The 20,596-nt window shown below is 63.9% G+C and overlaps 2 protein-coding genes and 1 long non-coding RNA gene across 8 annotated transcripts in view; 2 read left to right on the plus strand and 1 right to left on the minus strand.

The window, feature by feature from the left end:
- LOC308637084 overlaps window positions 1-15,145 on the minus strand; it is a 35,216-nt gene extending 20,071 nt beyond the window's left edge. Inside the window, exon 1 of the long non-coding RNA XR_014019549.1 lies at window positions 13,697-15,145. This is a non-coding gene — a long non-coding RNA (uncharacterized lncRNA). The remainder of the gene's footprint in view (window positions 1-13,696) is intronic.
- Window positions 1-20,596, plus strand: part of GSE1 (Gse1 coiled-coil protein) — a 298,010-nt gene that overhangs the window by 198,834 nt on the left and 78,580 nt on the right. Inside the window, exon 1 of one of the 6 annotated variants that reach the window (XM_081273134.1) lies at window positions 13,329-13,699. The exons of the other annotated variants lie outside the window; for them this stretch is intronic. Within the exon in view, the coding sequence (XP_081129260.1) occupies window positions 13,663-13,699 (37 nt within the window). The 5' untranslated portion in view covers window positions 13,329-13,662. Of the gene's footprint in view, window positions 1-13,328; window positions 13,700-20,596 lie in introns of those variants that run through there. 6 annotated transcript variants of the gene reach the window in all.
- Window positions 1-20,596, plus strand: part of COX4I1 (cytochrome c oxidase subunit 4I1) — a 327,664-nt gene that overhangs the window by 132,293 nt on the left and 174,775 nt on the right. The window lies entirely within an intron of this gene.

Consider the following 20,596-nt stretch of genomic DNA (forward strand, 5'->3'; position numbering starts at 1 on the left):
GGGCACTCCACAGACTGTCTCTGTGCCCAGACTGGCAGGTCCAGGCCCCAGCAGGCCCTGGAGTGACATCCTAGTATGACTTCCTCTGGCGTGTGCTGTAGTGGGGAGCTGGGTGGTATCTGGCCCCAACGGTGGCTCAGAGAGCGAGTGTCCCGCACGTCCTTACTTACAGGCATGGTGGCCACACCCACGATCCTAGCAACTTGGAAGGCTGAGGCAGGAGGGTCCCAAGTTCCAGGCCACCTCAGCCACTTGGTCTCAGGAGAGACAGGGCCAGGGCTGCGGCTCCATGGCAGATGCCCTGGGTTCAGTCCCCAGCTCTGCCAAACACAAAATTAAAACGGAGCCCGCTGACTGCCGCGGAGCTGCCTCGGACGGCGGGAGCCGGAGTGAGGCCCCCTCGTGGTGGCCCTCTGCCCACCTAGGCCTGCCCAGGGCACGGCTCAGAACCCTCCCCATCCCTCGGCCGCAGCCAGGCCTGGGGACCGCTCTGTGCTGTCCCTCGCTGGGGCTGGCTTCTATCCTTGGCTTCTCCACTGGTCCCGACGTAGCCCAGGGTGAGCAGCCTCCGCCCAGGGTCGTCCATCGCGTCCATCGCTGTGGTCGAGGCGGAGCAAACTCAGGGCCCTGGTGCGGCCCGGCCAGCCCGCAGCTCCCCTGCCCTCTGGGGGTGAGGGCCAGGACTCCAGGGGCCGCGGAGCCCCTGTGTGCGCCTGCCTCCTGGGCAGGGTCCTCTGGCACCCTGTGCCCATGAACCTCGCTGTCTTGGGCTGGGGGGCACGCGCTGCTCTTTCTCGGTGGCCCGTGGCTCCTGGGGGCACCTGGACCACGCGGCCTGGGCGTGCAGACGCGCTCACAGGCACCTTTGCTCCTCCATCTGCGCCCTTCCCACCTGGGCCAGCGGTCCCCTCGGTGTGAGTGCGGTGGCCGGTCCTTGGCATGGCTGAGTGGTGTCCACTGGGGCTTTGGCCTGTTCCTAGGCTGGGTGCTACAGGTGCTGGCTCTCTCCTGGGGTCTGTCCTCTGAGCAGCTAGGCCCGGGCCTCGGGGAGCAGGTGCACGTGTGGCATAGTGCAGGTCCCCGCGTGTCCGACGCGCAGGACACCTGCTGGGACTCCCAGCCCGCAGCCCCCACAGCCCCTGCCCGGGCCCTCGCAGGCTGGCCCCTGGCGAGCCCGACACCAGCTCCAACCACTCCAGCCGCACTTGCCCTGCGAGCACCCGCCTCCTGGTGCCAGGATGACCAGCACAGACGGCCCCCTGGCGGGGCAGACCACCAGCTGCCAGGCTGCTCCAACACCCCACCCCCGACCACCGCAGGGTCTCCAGGGGGCAGAGGGCCTCCCATATGGGGAACCCAGGCTCGGCACTTCCTTCCCTCTCCGCCTGGGCCCTGGGGGTCAGTTGGGTGGCCCGGAAGCCCCCGCCCCCAGCCTCTGGGAGGTTTTCTAGCCGGGGAAGGAGGGAGTGGCAGAGGGTAAAGGTTGGGCACCTTATCGGGCTCCCCAGAGAAGAGGATAAGAAAGCCGAGCCACTGTCACCCGGGGTGTGACCGTTTGCTGATAAGAGGAAGGCTGCGGGTAGCGGGTGATACAGGGAAAGGAGAAGTGGGTGGGACCTCAGCAGGTCCTTGCCAGTGCCCAGGGCACCCGGTGAGACCCCCGCCCAGCGTGCCCAGGGTCACTTCCCCCTGCACCACCTCACAGCTGGCCCTTGTGGTCTCCCAAGGGGCGTGCGTGGAGCTCCTGCTGTATTCCAGACAAGCACTTATTGGGCACCCACCCTTCGCCAGGCCTCAGGCCTGGCTTTGGGATCCACAGATGGAAGACCCGTCAGGCTGAGCCGTGGCCTGCGGACACCGAGGGGGGACAGCCGCCAAAGGATTAGCAGGGTTCAGCCGGTCATCAGGGAGGCTCCTGGGGTCTGGCTGGAGGCCAGGAAGCTCTGGGCTTCCACAGGCTCCCTGGCTGCCTCCGCCAGGGAGGCCACGGCCCGGGCTGGCCCACTCTTCTGGGAACGCCATCCACCCTGGTCTAGCCCTTGCAGTGGGCACGGGTGGAAGCAGGGCCCTTCCTGAGCCCGGGGCAGGACTTCCACCGCGGTGCTGACCTCCAGGAGGAGAGACCTGGGGGAGGCCTTGCAGCCTCTGCCCTGGGCATGGACCTCCATGGGGGCCTCCCATCCCCCAGGCACGACCTCACCAAGGCCTGGAATATTCCGCACTCCCAGGTGGGGGCTCCTTCCTCCCCCTCGGGGCCACGAGGAAGCTGAGGCAGGAGAGGTCTCAGGCCCCGGGGGCAGTGGGTTGGCCCAGGCCATCCTGCCCACTCTGGGCTGGCCATCCTACATGCCACCCTGCAGGGCTATGTTGAAGGGCAAGGAGGGGCCTTGGCCTCTCCAAGGACATGTCGGGGTGACTGGGGTGGCGGCTGCACCGTGGAGGGACTGGGCACTGACCAGGCAGACCACTGATCCCAAGGGACATCCTGGAGGCACCAGATTGGCCTCTGGGCAGCAAGGGCAGTTGCCCTGTGGTGGGGCCAGGTGCTCCCTGAGGAGGGGGCCTGGCGTGGTCAGAGTGCCCCTGGCCTGCAGCCCGTCAGGAAGAGCCAGAGTGGGCGGTCAGGCCCAGCCAAGCCGAGACGAGGAAGCGCAACAGCTCATGAGATTCAGATGCCCTGCCGTGGCAGCATGGCGGGTGGCCAGCACGCGGTGCCCACTCCTGCGTGGCCACCTTCTCTGTCCCCTGGACACTGAAGGACAGGAGTGGCCAGGTGAGAGGAGCCCCCGGCTCCTCACAGACACTTGTGGGCAGGTGGTGGCAAGAGGGTGGACAGAGGAGCCGGCGGCACTCCTGGGAGCCCCGGGAGTCCTGGCATCAAGCCAAGCTCTGAAGACTTGGAGGCAGAGCTAAAGGAGGCCCAGGGCTCGGCCGCCCAGGCCAGCTGCCCGGGAGCGGACACCCTGGGTGGAGGACCTTTCCACTCCCTGGAAGCTTCCAAAGCCCTAGAGCAGCTGGACAGGCCCCATGCCCAGCCAGGTGACATGCCGGTCCCCCACGAGCCGTGCCCTGGACGGCTTCAGCCCCAGCCCAGGTCTCACGGCTCCTTCCCTTATTCCGTCACTGCAGCAAGGCCCACGCGGCATGGTGAGGGGACAACAGGTGACAGAAAACATCCGTTAAGCTCAGGGACAAAGTGCTGCCAACCCACAGTGAGGGTCTCGGGTGAGATGATGTGCAGGGCCATGGGACTCTCAAGGAGTGATGTTCAGGTAGCCTGTGGACAGCTGGGAGGGGGCTCTAGTGAGGCCAGCCCAGTGCCAAGGCCCTGGGGCAGCAGGCAGCAGGAGGCTGGGAGCCCCCAGAGCCACACCTCACAGTGACCTCAGAGTCCATCCTCCCTGGGCAGATTCACACCAGCAGACCAGCCTGCCCCCAGGATACCTGGAACAGAGGGGACCAGAGAACAGAGGCTGGCCATTCAGACCCAGGGCTGACCAGCCATAGCCGTGGGCTGCTCGTTTTCTGCCTTTGCCTCCCCCTTCGTCCTGGCCAGGACAGTGAGAGCTCCTGGTGGCTGGCTGGCCGAGGGAGGGACGTTTCTCCCCTTGTCCACCTAGGCCTGCTGTCCACTGGGTCTTCCTGGGAAGCGATGCAGCCAGCAGGGCGTGCACTCGTGTTGGTGACCAAGCCACCCGCGTCCCCAGCAGCTGTCCCCTCCCAGCCTGGGCCGTCCTGACCTCCACCGTGGGTCCTTCCTTCCTTTCAGAAGCTGCCAGGGAGCTGGCCCCGGGCTCGGCGGGAGGTGTCTTGGCCAGCCTTGGAGGCAGCCAGGGGCTTGGTTTTGGACTTTGCCACCCTCTAAGGCCCCGGGGAGGCCGAGGGGGAGGCCGTCAGTGGGGGAGCCGCTCTGGGAAAGCACAGGCAGGAGGTCCCTTCCTGTGGGCCTCTCTCACAGGTGTTACGCCACCTGCCGTCCTCCTAGCCCCACCCCCCGCCTCCCTCCTGCCCTGGGGGGCTTCTGGGACTTCACCCCTGCTCTCCGTGGTCCTTGGAGGGGCCAGCAGCCCCCAGCTCCGGCATTCCGTTCCGGCCAGCGTGGCGTCCACCGTGGGTGCTCCTCCAGGCCTGGGCCCTGCCCAGCTCTGGCCCTGCAGGGGCAACTGTGTCCTTCCCGTCTTCCTGGGGTCCTTCCCACTCCTGCAAGTGGCTTAATTAAGGAGCTGTGCCGTTTATTTGTGTGTGGACCCGGCTAATTGGCGTGTTTGTCTTTCCCCGTCCTTCCCAGCTGGACAGAGCATTTGAACAACACACACGGAGAGCGGGGTCTGCAGCACGGTGGCTGCTTCTGAAAACCTGCTCCGCGTCCAGCTATTAGCCGCGTGCATGCTCTGCCGCCGCAGCCACAAGCCCGTAAGCACTTAATTGTGGGTGCAGTTAGTGAAGGCGGGCGCTCTCTGCGGATTTCAGGGGTGAGGGAGCCTAATCACACCTGCAATCGAGTGCTTTGGCGGGGACAAAGATGCCCGCTCAGCTAATTGCAGCCACCAACTTGCCCCCGCAGAAAGAATCCCTGGCAGAGGCTCTGGGAGCTGGGCCACAGGGCCTCACAAGGACCCAGAGCTACAATCACAGCGGCGGGGGGGCTTGTCTGGCCTGGAGGACCAGCTCTGCGCGGCCGGCCGTCACACCGCTGGGCTGTGCTCCGCCCAGGAGGCCGCCGGCCTTTACACAGAGGAGGGTCACGGAGGAGGGACCCCGGGGCACGGGCCTCCTCTCGCCCAGCCACTGCCTTTCCTGAGTTTGCCTGCAGGTCCTGCTGAGGTCCTGCGAGCAGGGCAGGGCTCTGGGGTCAGGCCTGGAAGGAGGCAGAGCCCCTGCCCTGTGGGCGTCTGTCTTGGTGGACGGTGGGTGCTGCTCCCCCTGGGATCTCCTCCGCCCTCACGGTGCCCTCCCTCTACTGACCTGCCTCCCGAGGGCCACCTGGAGGCTCCTGGACCTGCTTCTGTCTGCTGTTGTTGCGGCTGGTTCCGGATCAGGGAGCGAGACCCCCGGTTACTTGTGTCCCGGCTCTTTCTGACCCGGTGCTGGTCGGTGAGCAGGGACTTTTCGTAGGTGTGAGTCAAGGCCAGGCCCAGGCTCTTCTTCAGGAGGACTGGGGCCTGCCCTGGCAGGCGCCCGGCAACAGGCTGCTTTGAAGCCACCCTGCGCAGCCCAGGGCTGATGGCCGCACCCCCACCCAGAGCTGGGCAGGCTCTTCTTTGGAGAGGGCTCCCTGAGGGAGGGTCTCCTAGGGCCCACCTCATGCCCAAGGCTGTGCATCTGTCCCCTGGACCCCCCAGGCCATAAAAGCAGAAGCTCAAGTTTCTCAGGATCTGCAGGCAGTCGCGTCCCCTGCTGGGTGAGCTCTGGGCGCCCTGTCCCTGTCCCTCCAGCCTGCTCACTCAGTCGGCGCAGCCCTGGGTGCTTTTCCAGGGTGGGTCTGTGCTTTTCTAGCTTTTGGGTTGATGCCGGGGGCTGTTATGAGCAAAGCCCCTTCTCCAAGCAGGGCGCTGTGTCGGGGTAGGAGCAGGGGACAGAGCCCGGAGGAGAGGGGTGGGGGGCAGCAGGCACTGCGTCCAGAGTGGCCAGGGCAGCAGCAGAGGGGAGCCTGAGACGGCTGGGCAGGGGGTGGGGGTGAAGGGCCGGAGCGGGAGCACCCACTGGACAGGGCCACCCAGCAAGCAGAGCTGCCCTGGAGTGCTGGGCGTGGGCTGGGCTCTGCTAGAGGCCAGTCCCCTCTGCTGGACCCTGCAGAGGCAGAACCAGATCCTGGAGGAGGCTGCAGAGTGGGCCCTGTGGTCACCTGCTGCCCCAGGCTGCCACAGGGCCTCTGGTCTCCCTGTCCCACTAGCTCTCAGGCAGAGTGCAGACTGGAGGCTTGGGGCAGGGATGGGGTGGCCTCTCCTGACCTGGCAGGTCCTGTCCCCAGGTGTGTAGGCCACATGCACAGCGCAGAGGCTCTTGCCAGAGCTGGGGGGGGGGGGGCTGGCCTGAGAGCCCCTTTCTTTGTTTGTTGTGCTGGATCTGAGGGCACCTGGACGGTGAAGGGCCAGTGGGAGGCCAGGCTCCTGGGGACCGTGTGGGTGAGCTGGGGCACAGCCCCACACAGCTGGTCAGCGCACTCTGCGTCCCTGCCTGCCGCCGTCGGCCTGTGCCCCTGGTCTGACCCTCTTGACGGGGTCCTGTCCCTGCTGCACAGGGAGGAGCCGAGAGGGGGCAACACCAGGTTGGCACCAGGTGTCAGGAAGCCTGGGACCGCGGCTGCCAGGACTGCGCCTGGCACAGCTCGGGTGGGCGTGGGGCGGGGCAGCCCCTGCCCTCCTGGCCCGGATTCCCACATGGGGCGGGAGCAGGGGGCTCAGGGAGGGTGTGACGCGCACTGGCTCCGCAGGGAAGGAGGGGCCGAGTGCTCGGGGCAGCTTTCCTGTGGAAATCCTTCGGTTTCCTAAATGTGAGAGTGAGCAGATGGTGCGTCTGAGTTTTATTAATCATGGGCTCTCGGGCTGGGAGCCTGCGGGATCACTCGGCCCAAGTGTCCTGCAGAGGAGGAGACAGAAGGCCAGAGCAGGCCAGAGCCCCACTGCCCTGGGATGGGGGCAGACTGCAGTGGGACCGGCGTCCTCTCCTGTGCCTCAGCCCCAGAACTGTCCTGCCTCCAGTTGATGGCTGAGGTGGACATGGTCCTGGGGTAGTCCACCCCTGGAACACCCCAGAGACCTGCTCTGGGACATGGGGTCAGGACTGTGATTGCAGCCCGTGTCCCAGCACCTTGGTTCCGCCGGAGTTCGCTGTGGAAGCTGAAAGCGGTTCCTGGTCTGTGGGTGCCTCTTGTCACCACCCCAGCCCAGGCTCCAGTGGTGGCCACAGTGAGGGTGTCCTTTGAGCACGGGTGGGTGGGGCCACGTGTGCTGCCAGGGTCCTGCGGGGCACAGGGTCACCTGGCCCAGAGGCTGACATGGCAAGGGTGCCCTGGCCATGCTTCAGAGAGGACAGGCCACGGCCAACCAGCCGGGCAGTCCGGCCACGTCCTGCCCCCTCTTCCCCACAGGCCTCCCTGTCCTCCGCCCTCCACGGGGACACGTCTGAGCCCACGGGGGTCCTGGGGATGAGCCCCCAGCACAGGGCACCCCCACCGTGTGGCCAGCACCAGCGCAGTCAGGAGGAGCCCCGCGGCCCATATCCCTGAGTCCCAGGTGACCGTGCATCACTGCAGCAGGTGCCCACGGCGGGTCAGGTCAGGTTGGCCAGGTGGAGGTGCTCTGTCTCGCCACAGGGGCTGGGGGTCATCCTGGACAGACCCCGCCGCGCAGACCAGACGGCACGTGGGGGACCATGCCAGGGTCTGGGCCAGGCCTGCACGTGGCCGGTCAGTACCGTGTTAAGTTCTCTTGCCCAGAACTCGGCCCTCTGGCCCCAGGCAGCTGCATGGGAGGCTGGGCTGAGGGCAACGTGTTTGGAGAAAGGCCAGTCCCCAAGGACTCGTGCTGCCACTGACCCCCAGGCCTTGGGGGCCACGGGACAGGGCAGGCCTCAGAGTCGCCCCTCACAGGCTGAGCCTCAGGGAGGCGGCTGGGCAGCCCCTGGGCAGTGGCCACACTGACGTCACCCCAGCCTGCGCATGGGTGTCAGCAGAGGGTGAGGCTGGAGGGTGGGCATGTCGCCCGCGAGGTCCTCCTTCCCGCGAGGTCCTCCTCCCCTTCTGGGGCCACCCTGCCCAGGGCCTCTGGACGCTGCAGCCTCACTCAGGCCAAGCAGCGCTGAAGCGCAGCTGGCCTAGGTGGCGCCCAGGGTGCAGGACCCGGCATTCCACGGGTACAGAGGTGACGCACGCGTGAGCGCCCTGTAGCCACTGTGACACGCTGCTACAAGCTGGGCAGCAGGATTCATTCTGAGGGCCCAGGAGGACGGGAGTCCTGAGCCCAGTGTCCCAGGGCCACACTGCTCTGGGGGGCCCAGGGAGGCCCCTTCCTGCCCCAGCGCCTGGTGGCTCAGGGGCTCCTCAGCTTATGGCCAGTGGCTCGGTCCCTGCCTCTGGCCTCCCATGGCCTTTACCCCTGACCTCTTTCCTCTTCTCCTTTTCAGATGAGGACACTGGTCACTGGGTTTGGGGCCACCCCAGGACCTGGGCAGGGAGCAGCCCAGACCCCAGGCACAGCAGACCCCAGACCAGGCAGACGCTGGAGCCCTGAGAGTGACGTTGCTCACAGGTGGCAGCAGCACCTGGGCCTGTGGAATGTCACAGTGAGGTGACCTTGGACCTGGCTCGTTTTGGACACAGCATGCCCACGACCTAAGGACCAAAGCCTGCCCAGGGAGGAACCGGGCATGTGGGTCCCCAGCATGCCCCTGGGCCGACCTCACTCCTCTGGGCTTCCTGTCCTGGGGACAACACTTGGTGATAGTCAAGTGGTGTGTGTGTCCTGGGGGTGGGCAAGTCCGAGCAGAGACCACACCCACAGGAAGGCACAGGGCCTGCCGGTCACCTCAGCCCCAGGGCTGCCGTTGCTCCACCCATCTTCTGGAAGGCAGGAGTGAATCACCCCATTTCCAGTTGGAGAAACTGAGGCTGAAAACATGGATGTCACTGCCCGAGTTGGGGGGCCCCAGCTGGAGACGGGGTCTAGTCTGTCTGACTCCAACCCTCATGGTGGGGAACACAGGCTTTAGAGCCAGCTGGGGCTCAGACTCTGCCACCTATTGGCTGTGTGTCCTCTGGCAGGGTGCCTGACCTCTCTGTGCCTCATCTGGAAACTGGAACTCCTCAGGGTGACCTTGAACAGGACTGTGGTGAGGATCCAGTGTGTTATCATAGGAAGAGCTCAGAACAGCAGGCCTCACCAACAGCACCAGAAGAGCCTGCCCTTCCCCTCCTAAAGGAGGCAGGCCGCCAGCCCCTGCAGGGCCTGCCCAGCCAGCCGTGCTGGCCCCCTTTCCTGGGCCTGAGCGGGCTGGGTGCAGCTGGCAGCCGGCCTCCCTGGCATGCGCTGGGAGGCTGTTTTCACTGTGTTCTGCTGACTCTGATGCTGTCTGTGCTGAGGCAAGGGCAGCCCCGCTAGAGGGAGTCTGGGCCCGGTGCGGGTGGGGAGGGGCCCTGCTAGCAGGCAGCCCAGCCTCCAGCTCTGTCCCCACTGAGAAATGAGGCCTTTGCTTTGCCCCCCCAAAATGCGGCCCTGGGAGGTGGGGCCCAGCCTTCCTTGACTTCCTGCCAGGCGGGCAGGGGTCTCCCAGGGAGGTGGGGGGAGAGTTTGCCCTGCAGTGTCCCCAGCCTTCAAGAAGGGCCAATCAATTGGAGGCTGGGCTCTGGGAGGCCCAGTGGGCCTTGCTGTCTCTACTCCATAAATGCCTGACCCCTCCCCAGAGGAGACCTGGACGGACAGACAGGGCAGGGCCACACCCGTGAAATCTGGAGGACGCTGCCTCCCTGGACACCAGGCAGCTAGCTGGTCCAGGTGTGGCCCAGCCCGGCTGCGGCTCCCCTCCCCAGCCAGGTCATCGCACCCCCAGAGAAGGGCTGGCTCCCCCTGGGAATGAATGGCTGTAGTGATGGGTTCCAAAAACCACAGCCAAGCCACAAGGGCCAGTGGGAAGGGGAACTCCATCCAGCTCCGCGTTCAGCCACATTAGGCAGACAACCGAGCCATTCATCCATGTGCGGCCGGGAAGCTGCCGCCGGGCCTGCCGGGGTGCCTCCTATTTTTCAGCTGTTTGGCATCAGGTCGGGACCTGGGGTGCCACCCCCTCCCATAGTGCATCTCATAATCTTATATTTTCCTCCCCTACCAAGGTCCCCATCACCAGGAAATGTCACTAGCCTACTTGGAGATGGCAACTCAGGGCAAAAAGAGCTTAGCCATCACTAGAATCTTGGGCTGCCTCTTCCCGAGGGTGGGGCTCCAAGCAATTAGGGTTTGGCCTGAGCATTTTAAGATAATTCGATGCAGGCACTCAGCTACTTATTGGGGGAGTGTGTGCCTTTGACAGGAAGCCCCACAGGCTGCCGGAGGCCGCCAGCTCCTGGGCCTCTTCTCTGGGCTGCTTCCTGGTAGTTGGCACCCAGGAGCCAGGCACCCTGGACCTCGCCCAGGCTTGTCTGGCCTGGCCTCCTGGTTTCAGTCTTCAGGGCCCTGGTGGCTGTCCTGCACAAAGGCCAGGCCAGTGGGAAGTCCAGAAGAGAGGGCCTTCCCCACCCTCAGGGGCTGGGTGCCTTCTCCACAGGTGGCTCCCGGATGGAAGCTTCTCTCTGGATCTCTTCCCCACTTTAGCAGGGGAAGGGGGGCGCTGGCAGATTGGGGAGCGTCCCTCCCTCTGCACCCTGCCTATGATTGGCCCATAATTACAGGTTTATTGCCTGCGCAGCTATTGTGTAATGACATGTTTGCAAATTAATTTTTATGGCTCCTGCCATTAACATATACAGTAGAGGAAGGTTTGGTATTAATTACTACTGTTGTTCGTGTGATCCCGGAGAATTAAAAACCAATAAAAGAATGACAACAGAAACTGATAGTTTAGGGTCTTTTAAAAATAGTTTATTCCCCCCCCCCCCAGTAGTATCGAGATTTCCCAAGTTGGTAAGGGTGAGGTGGGGGCGGCCACCAGGCCGTCTGCTGCCGTCCTGGAACCCCCCACTCCCAGAGGGGCACAGATTGTGCAGCACGCGGGTGATAAGTGGGTGATAAACGGGTGGGAGCCCGAAGAGGGCCGGGAGCGGCTCTGGGCCCAGGCCTCGTTCCGGCTGGCGGGTGCCCCCCTCGCAAGGTCGCTGGCGAGGGCCACGGGAGGCGCGGGGAGCGCGCCGCCCGCAGCCCCGGAAACAAAGGGCCGCTGCCGCCGAGGGCCTGGCGCGACCTCTGGGGTCAGCGCGGGGCGGAGCGGCTAGATGCCGGCGGCGGCGCGGGCGGCCAGTTTCCTCCGGGTCCGCAGCCTGGCGCCCTCCCTGGACCGCGAGCACGGCCGCCCGCGGAGGGGGCGCCAGGCGGGGCGCAGCGAGGTCCAGTACTGCTCGCACCCCCGGCGGCCCAGCCCTGGGGGAAGGCACCGCCTGCCGGCGCGCTGCGCCCCAGCAGTTGGCGGCCGCGGGGAGGAGCGCCACCCGCCCCGCGCTTGGAGCGCTCCGCCCAGCCCATCTAAGATTTTCCTGGCGGGGGGTTGGTGAGTGGCACCGAGGGCTCAGAAGGCACCCCGGGTCCTCCCATCTCCTCCAATTTGCCCTCCAGAGCTTTCCTCTGGGGTATCGTATTCCTGGAGTTCAGCTGTCATCTGAAGCCACCGCGTTTATCAGGGACGGGGGGCTGCCGCTGGGGACCCCTGATTTACCCAGGGGTTGGAGAGCGTTGGCAGGAACCCAAGCCTAGCGTGACCGTGGTGTCTGGCTACACGTACCTGCGGGCTCAAGCCTGTTCCTCAAACTATGATTGTATCTGGGGTCAAAAGGTGACCTCATAGTGTCACCAAGGCGTGATTTCGGCTGGTTGTGCCACCGAGGGGCCCTTCAGGAGGTAAAAGGGCTTGAAAATAAATTGTCACATCTGAGAGGCAGCTTTGCAGTGTGCGTTTAGAGGAAGGAGGGGCGTGGGTAAATGGATCCTGTCTCTTTAAAATCGCTGGGCTGGACAATGAGCGCACAGGATGTGGTTTGGCGGCAGGGTTTTTTCCCCTTCGATTTGGGGAATTATCACATGGGGCCTTCTTGAGCTGGTGTGAAAGAGAGGCGGCGTGGGGAGGAGAGATACAGGCTGCACACTCACACACGCTCTGTGCAGTTGATCGTTTTCTTAAACCAAATTAGCCGGGGCTCTCGTTACTATGGTGCAGCCGGGGCTTGCAGAATCCCGGTAATAGCATTTATTAGGTCTATTTGCCTGGAAGCATGCCTTCCCGGATCTGATAATGCACCAGTGCAGCGAGAGTGTGGGAGATGGTATCAAGCATTTGATTACACTTGCAACAGGGATTTTTGTTGGGGTGGGGGGGTGAAAGGAGGGAAACCAACTGCCCGCCCAGGGAGCTCACCAGGGCAGCCGCGAGTGCGTTTCCGCAGCTCGCCGTGGGCTTCACAAAAGGCTGCCCGCAGCCCCCGGGGCGGATTGGGGATCCTCCTCCGGGTGCGGGCGGAGGGTGAACTCCCGGCTCCCGCAGCTGTCAGACGTGGGTGGGGAGGGCGGGCGGGCGGGCAGCCAGAGCGCGGAGTTGGGCAGCCGGAGGGGGGGGGGACCAGCGGCGCCCGCAGCCGCCCACTGTTTGCAAGCGGCCCCGCTTTGGGGCAGAGGGGAGCACCCTGCCGCCGGCGCAGCACGCCCCGGGCTCTCGGTGCCCCGATCCTGTCCGCCTGGACCTGCGACCCGGCTTCTTGGCCGCGCGGAGGGGAGATCGCAAGTGAAACTATTATTATCGCCCTGCGAAGCATGGAGCTCCTGGAAGATGCCGCGTAGAGACGGAAGGAGCCGCCGCCGCCTGCAGCCGCCCGCCGCTGCGCCCCTACCCTCTCGCTTTCATTAGGGGAGACAAATCTGCTGTCAGGCAGCCAGCTTTCCAATTTACCGATAATGATTCTTGCATGAAAATTGATCGAGGGGCTCTCCACCGCCGTGCGCTCTCGCCTCCCCGCTCTCCTCCTGCCCGGGCTCGAGCCCCCGCGAGTTCTTTCTCCTCCTTCCCCACCCCCTCCGTCTGAGTCAGTGGTGGGACGCCGGGCCAGGAGATAACCCAAGGGGGGTGGCGGCGCTGGCGAGGGGGAGGGGAGAGGCCCTCGGCCTGCCTCCCCTGCCCGAGACTTGTTTGCCATCGCTGCCTCTTTTATTTACGAGGCGAAATCGCCCCCTCGGTACTTCTTGGCTGTTTGGGTATTAATTTTCTCCTCTCCCCTCTCCCGCGCGCCCCCTCCTCCTCTCCCCCACCCCCTCCTCACCCAGTAGCTAAGGGGAAACGAAAACAAAGCCGATTTCTCCTTGGCAACAAGAGATACCCCCTCCCGCCGCCCCCCTTCCTTTTCCCTTCTGGTTCTGAACGAGAAACCCTGTTGGAAACAGGTCTCTTGACCCTCGCCCTTGACATTCAAATGGCTGAATGGAGGAGAGATTGCTACTCGCACGTCTTGGGGGCTGCTTTTTTTTTTCTCCCTTCCCTCTCTCCTCTTTTTCTTTCAAATGAGTAATCCCTGAAGATCTTAACCCCCCAATTTCATCACCCTCACCTCCCCCCTTTATTTTTCTCTCGCTCCTCTTTGCTCTCCCTCCCGCTCCCCTCCACCAGCTCCCCCTCCTTTTTTATTTGCATCTCAAGTCCAAAAGGCAGAAAATACACACGCGGCGAAGACACCGGGCAGCCGTGGAGGCTCGGCCCGTCCTTGGTCGTCAATTACCTCATTGTGGATCTGCCAGGGCCAAGGTGGCCGAAACTGCCCGGGGCTGGCCGGAGAGAGCACCTTTTGATCATCTTAGGGGGGGCTGATTTATTTTTTCCAGCCGCTCTCGGGATCGCTTTTCTTGCCTTTATTTTATTGTTTTGGACATTTTTGAGCGCCGTGGCGTGGACGGTGCTTTTTGTTTCATTGCTGGGTTTTAATATTTTTCATTTCCTTCTTCGTCCCTCTCTGGCCACTATGGAATTCTAATCTGAATCATGTTTGGATTGAAGCCGCCTCTGTATTACTTACCAGGTAAGCGAGCTGTGCGCCTCCCCGTGCCCTCCCTCGCCGCCTGGGCCGGGGTCGGGGCTGCGGGTGGGCGCGCGCGGCCAGGTGCGCGGGGCGCGCGGGAGCCCGGCCGGCCCGCCGCCCGCCGGTGCGCGTCTCGCTCTTTTGTCTGCCCGGAGCCGGCGGCGCGGCGCGGCGCGGGGGCCGGGCTCTGCGCCTCCCGGGGCGAGTCGGGCGCCCGGTGTGAAGTTACTTTCCCGCGGGCCGCGGCGGCCGGGTGGCGCCCCGGTCCCGGGCTCCCTCTCCTCGCGGCCCGGCGCGCCCCCGCGACGCCCGGCCGCCCTCGCCCCCTCCTGCCGGGATTCCCTGGAAGGTTTTGTTCTTCCGAGGCCGGAGGAGGGGGCCGGAGCTCGGGAGGGCACCGCTTCCTGTTTCCTCCACCTTCCTGCGCTGACAGCAGCCGCCCTGTAACTTTCTGTTTCGGGCCAGTCGCGCTTTCAGCCCGGAGGGGAGGCGAGGGGGCGGCCGCGGCAGGTCTGGGGAGCCCCTCCTGAGTTTGCCTTGTTTGGACCTTAAGAATACTTGCGTGTAGTTCAAGGGCGCGAGCCAAGGGCCCCTGGGTGGGAGGTGGGAGCCGAACCCTGCCCCGTCCTCCCCTCCAGTGCCCCTGAGCCCCTGGGGTCGGGAGTGATCCCGGGCGCCCCAGGTGGGGCCACGTGACCGTAGGTCGTGAAGGCTGTGCGTGTGGCCGCTTGTTCTAGGAATGAGCTGTTTTTATTTTCCTCCCTTCCTTTGAGCTTTGTCGCACAGTTCTGTGTAGTTGGGGTGCCCATGGGGTGCGGAGGGAGGAGAGGAAGTTCCTGGCCTTTCTCGTTCTGCAGGGTGGCTGCCCTGCAGGTTTATTTCTGAATTGTTTTGCTGGGGAAATGCCCACGTGGCAGGGGGTTGGGTTTTGTGTCTTTCCCTTGTATTAGAGGCTCCTGTCACTTTTGCCAGGCTCACCCCAGCCCCCTGCAAGGAGGTGCGAGGGCAGGAAGGGTCTGGTCTCCTGTGGAGCCAGCCCTGACCGTCCTGATCCAGGGAAAACGTGGTCACTGAGTTAGCAGCAGGGTGAAGGGTCATGGGAGATCCCAGCCGACAGAAAATAGCTGAGGAGGAAGGGCTGCAGGCCCTCTGCGCTGCTCTTCCTGGGTCTGTGGCTGCTGGAGTTTACAGCCCTTGCCAGGGACCCGCCAGGTCTGTGTCTCCTGCCGGTGTCTGCACCATTTTCATAGGGTTTCTCAGGGTCTCCATTTCATTCTTGGTCTCTTTTCCCCCTCCACAGCCTGAAATGCAAATCAGCAACCTCATATGTGGCTTTTCCCCCTCTCTCCACACTTCCCTTCACAGCTCCAGCCAAAATTAGAACGGGAATCCCCAACTTCCTAAAGGGCTGTGTTCTGCACAAGGACCGAGCCCTCTGGAACCTGAGACGCCACCCCCCACAGCCGGGTGGTGGGCTTCACCCTGGGCCCAGGATGCAGCAGTATAGTATGCCCCTGCTGTTCCTGCCTGTACCTTGGCCTCCCTGGGTGTGACCAGGGATAGCAGGGAGAGCCCTTGGCTGTTTATCTCCAGCGTCGAGACCTCAGGGCAGCCTTGTGGCAGGGATGAGTCTCCTAGGTACAGGGCGCTTGGAGGCGCAGGTGTTTGTAATCTACACCCACTTCACCTGCCACAGCGGCTGCAGGCGCATACATATGCATCAGGTGACCGATTTTCTGTTTACACTGGGAGCTTCGGAAAGAAGGGGGGATTCAGACTAGAGGTTCAAAGCAGCCGAGGAAAAACCAGCCCTGGCTGGGAAGCTGTGCAGCCACAGCGGCCAGGCTGCAGGGCAAAGCCCCCACCCCACCCAGCCCAAGCCCTGGGGGGGGGTATGGCACCAGCCTGTGGGTGAAGGTCCCCTCACTGAGGTCAGTGGTTTTGAGTGGCCCTGCCTGGGTGACAGCCCATGGTGTCAGCGTCCTATTCAGGGTGGGGGTTGGGGGTTTAAGTGGGAAGGAATGTAGGGTTACAGTCACATCCTGGAGTGTGTGGGGGGGGCAACAGCAGTGGCTTCGTCCCTTGCGCTGTGCTGGTGTTGGGGACCCTCCTGTCAGACCCACTCCCTCCTGGGCAGGGTCTGGCATCTGCCCATTTCACAGAAGAGCAGTGTGAGGCCCAGAGGGTTCAGCAGTTGTCCTGCTGGGCAGGGACCCGCTGTGCTGGGTGAGGAAGCGGGGTCTGGGTGTGGTGGGCAGCCTGTGGCCTGAGATGGGGGGCAGAGCCCCCATCCAGAGCAGGATCCCAGCTGCTCTGGAGTCTCTGGGCCGCGAGTTCTGTCCCTGAAGCCAAATCCCACTGAGGCATTTGTAGCCACCAGAGGCCAGAACCTGCCCCTGCAGCTGTCCCTGGGGCAGCCACTTGGCATCAAGCAAGAACATGAGTCCAGGTGGCCTGGAGTCCAGCTTTGCCCTTCATGCTGCTGCCGGGGCAGGTGACCCGCTCTCCTTAAAGACTTGGCTTTCCCATTGGTAAAACGGGACCCGCGAGTGGGTCTCCGCGGGTTGGTGTTGATGGGTGCTGTCCCTGCCAGGGGTAAATAAAGTTTTATTGGCACCCAGCCACGCCCACTCCTCTCTGTCCATTCTCCGCAGCTTCCACACTATGGTGGCAAAGCAGAATGGTTGCAGCGGAGACCTAAGACGGCCAGGCCTAAAGGACAGCTTGTCCTTCGCAGGAAGGTTGGCCGGCCTTCTGGACAAGGGAAAGGGACTGGGTCCTCCAGGCACTGGGTCGGGGCCTGGGACAAAGTGATTGCAGAGAGTCCCGAGCTCCTTGGTGTGTCTTGCCTCTTGTGCTCCTTGCTGGCCGGGTCGGGGGGGGGGGGGGGGTGGCCAGGTCAGGAGTGCCAGGCACAGAGGCCTGCCCTAGGGGGTGAGCAGGCAGGCCCTTCCCAGGCTTCCTTCTGGAGGCCTGTGCACCCCCGGCTCCCCTTCCTGAGCCCCCCAGACTTTGGGCTCCACACGGTGGGGTCTGTGTATCTCCCTTGTTCTGGGCTTTGTGCCAGGCCGATGATCACAGCCATAAAAACTAAATAATAACACAGAGAGGGAAGAGGTCCTGCACTCCTCACACCCTGGCTGTTCTTCAGAACACCTCTGGGCGGTCCGGCTGCTCTCGTCTTCCCTGACCGCCCAGGAAACTGAGGTACAAGAGGTCCAGGTCACACCAGCAGTCAATGGCGCAGCGGGGCGCTGACCCCAGGCCAGCAGGCTCCAGAGTCCTTGCTTAATAAATATTTGTTGAAGTGTGAGGGAGGAGAGGGCCACTGGTATTGGCCGAGGCGCCCTCCTGGCCCCTTATCTGGTTCCTGGAGGGAGAGACGGCTCCGCTGTCCCACCCACGGTGAACTCTGGGTGACCCCAGCCTCCCTTAGGGTCCTTGTCCACTCCCAGGAAGGACACTCCAGGCCTGGTGAGGAAACTGAGGCCCAGAGAGGGCTGGCGAGCTCTCCTCTGCAGCTGCCCTCAGAGTCCCCGCCTCCCTTGGAGCCTCTGCGTTCCCCGGGAGGCCCACCGAGGCCACACTGAGTCCTCAGGAGCTGTCTGGGCCTGGCCTGGTCCCATCTAAGAACAGCCTTTGGCGGACATGTCAGAAATGGGCCTTCCCTGCCAAGGGCTGCGGCACTTGGAAAAGTGAGGCGGTGGCCCCTAGGGAGCCACCAGCTGTGTCCACCCGCCCTCTGGACTAGAGAAAGTCCCAGTGCGGGGCTGGGTGTGGGCTCTGACAGGCCCACCTGGGCTGGGGGCAGTGTCTGGGATGGGGTGAGGCCAGCAGCTCAGGAAGCAGGGTGGTTCCCTGGGTCACCAGCTTATGCCCTGCTCCTGGTTGGTGGCGGGGACCTGGCTGGTCTTGAGCAAGCCGGGGCCGTGGGGGGCTGCGTGATTGGGAAGGCGCTTATTTACCGCTCAGGGAGGGGGATGCTGACTCCAACTAGCACTTTCCAGGCAGCCACCAATTAATCTTGATACCCCTGAGAAATGGGAGGGCTGGGGGCCCTTTTGTCCCAGCTGCAGCCTGGCCCTTCTCAGAGGGGCCTGGGGGGTCCCCTGCTCAATTTGGCTCTCATTAAGCTCTCGCTCTGCCTCCCTGGGCCCTCCCCCAGGGGGTCTGATGGCCCCACAGGAAGCACTCCTGCTTCTTATCTGACTCCAGCGTCTGTGTGCCCTTGGAGCAAATGGTCCTCTGATCCTGGCTCCGGCCCTGCAGGTGGGGCAGGGACACAGTCCTTCCTGCAGGAGAAGTGGCGGTTGGGCGGCAGCTGGCCAGACCACATGGCTCCCAGATACAGCTGGCCAGGGGACAAGGTGTCTGGAGGTGGTTTCTCCTCCACACCCAGTGCCCTGCGTCACCTGTCTGTCCCCCCAGATGTGACAGTGGAGCAGCCCTGCTGGTGTCAGGTTCCGTTGAGTCATCTGGTCCACCCTGGCAGTGCAGCAAGGGAAACAGGTTGGAGAAACTGCCCTGAGGTCCTCCCTGGGTGGCCGTGAGATGGGGTTGGTGGACCTGGCCTGTTCCCCGGCTCGGGCACATCCTCCTACTCCACAGAAAAGGACTTGAGGCTTCATAAGCCCCTTGGAGGCCTTTTGAAGAGGGTCAGTGGAGCTGCTCGTAGGGGATCCTCAGCAGAGTGGTCCTCGTCCATACTTGGGGCTCTGTGTCCGTGGTGGCCTGGCCAGGGATCAGCAGAGCTGGGGAGGCACAGGGGCATGTGTTAGGAGGGAACTGGGGGGTGAGGAGTGAAAATAGAACATGGTGTTCTCCTTTTTTTTTTTTTAAGAGCTCCATATAGATTTAAAGTCCTTTTGTTAATTTAGGAACATAAAACTGTGTGATGTATAGCTGGGTTTGCTCGTAAAATCACTAAGTGTGGCATGTTTAGAGCCGTGGAGGCTCGGGGTAAAAGGGAGAAACGTCAGTGAGAATTCTCTGAAAAGTCTTGGGGGGTGTTTTCTGCCCCCGCCCCATGCCAGGCGGCAAGCTCTCCTGGCTCAGGTGGAGCCAGGCTGGGGGCTGGGGGCTGGTGCGGGCGGCAGGGGTCCAGCTAGCCAGGCCCGCCTGCCTGCAGCGCATGCAGCCCACCGCCGGATGCCTTGCCCTGCAGCCTCAGCGCCTCCCGGTCTCCCTCCCAGCCCCGTCTCCCTCCCAGCCCCGCCTGCCGTGAGACAGGAAGCGCCCTCTGACCAGGCCTGGACCGCCGCCCAGTGGGCATTTGGCCACTTGCTTAATGGCCTGCAGGGTCGGGAAGTCACGGAGCATTGGACTCGGGAGGAGCCCCAGGGGTCAGCAGTCAGCCGCTCCCCTTCTCTGGGCTTGATAGTCTCTCGGGGTCCCCTCCTGACAGCCAGCCCGGGCTGGGCGCGTGCAGGCCTGCCCGTCAGACCTGCCTGCCCGTCACCGTGTGCCCGCGGAGCGTGCGTCTGACCTACTTTAACGCTCAGGACAGAGCCAGCTGCCGCTGGGAGCATCATTCCCGCAGGCCCACGGAGCCTGGCCCTGCCTGTGTCCCCAAGAGGAGCAGCTAGGGCCTGTGCCTTGTCCCCCAGCCCCTCAGCAGCAGACCGGGAGCAGGATGGGAGATTCCAGGCACCTGGCAGAGGAAAGCCAGGCGGGCTCAAGGAAGAGGTGGCCCTGGATGGGGTCCTTGGAGGCTTGGAACTGGGGGTGAGGCTGGGCGGGAGGAGGCTGGACAGTAGGCGGGATGAAGGGAGCAGACTCAGAATGCCCGTCCTCAGGCCTGCCGAGCTGGTGCTGCCTGTCCTGTGCTGGCCGTGGGCCTGGGTGGCCCGGGTGGCCCGGGTGGCCAGTGCGGCAGGCAGCTGAGCAGCACGGGCAGAGCTCTGTGATGTGCACAGGCGTCCAGGACGTGGCTTGGGGGGGGGCAGAGAGGAGGAGGCCTTTCCACCCTGGGGACCGTGCTCCCTCTGGGGCTGGTGGCCAGGCCAGCCCCTGCCCACAGCTGGCGCTGGCTCTGAAGCCCGTGCATCCTTTGGAGAGCCACAGGGACTTTCTCAGGGTGTGGAGACCACAGAGCCCCTTCCTGAAGTCCAGGGCCTGCAGAGGGCCAGCCTTGAGAGGCTGTGCCACCCAGTTACTGTGGCCAGGGTCCCCACCCACTCTGCCCCATGCCCGGTGCACCCGGGGCCAGGCCCAGTCCCTGCTTCAGATGGGGTGGCCAGATGGCCGAGTGTAGTTTCTGGTGGGAAGCAAGCCCCCTGGGCTGGGCAAGGCAGGGTGCAGCGCCGGGCCCCAGGGGAAGTGGCATCTGGGAGCAGGAAGGGCAGGGAGTAGGCAGCTCTAGGGGAGGTTTGTCCAGGAGGCACAGTGACAAGGTGGGAGGTAGGTCGGGGGTCGTAGACATCCCAGCCCGTGCCCGGGGCCCGAGTGTTAGGGGTGGGTGCATCCTCCTGGTCAACCCATGTTTCTGTGTGCCAGGCCCAGCCCAGGTGCCTGGAGGCGCAGCTGAGAAGCCTTAAGGACTGCCGTCACCAACTGTCCCATGTGCAAGCCCGGGAAAGAAATGGAAGGACATGTTGGGAGCCAGTGTGTGGGCAGAAGCCAGAAAAAAAGGGGAGTGTCAGCCCTGGCAAGATCCAGATAAGTGCCCAGGCGTACGCAAAGGCCCTGAGGTCCCAGGGATGTCCACATGGCCAGAAGGGTGGGAGGTGTGCTATGGGGAGGCAGGGAGCAGGGCGGGTGATGAGACGGGACTCTGGAGGGCCAGTCTAGCTGCTGGGCTGAAATGGAGTCCAGCCTGCCTGGAGGTACCCGCCATGGCTCAGGTGAGGGGACAGGTGGCCCCTGGGACTGGCTACACTGTGGACGTGAGGTGAGGTC

The sequence above is a fragment of the Spermophilus citellus genome (genome assembly GCF_964194105.1).
Source record: "Spermophilus citellus genome assembly, chromosome: 18".
In the NCBI taxonomy this organism is placed as follows: domain Eukaryota; kingdom Metazoa; phylum Chordata; class Mammalia; order Rodentia; family Sciuridae; genus Spermophilus; species Spermophilus citellus.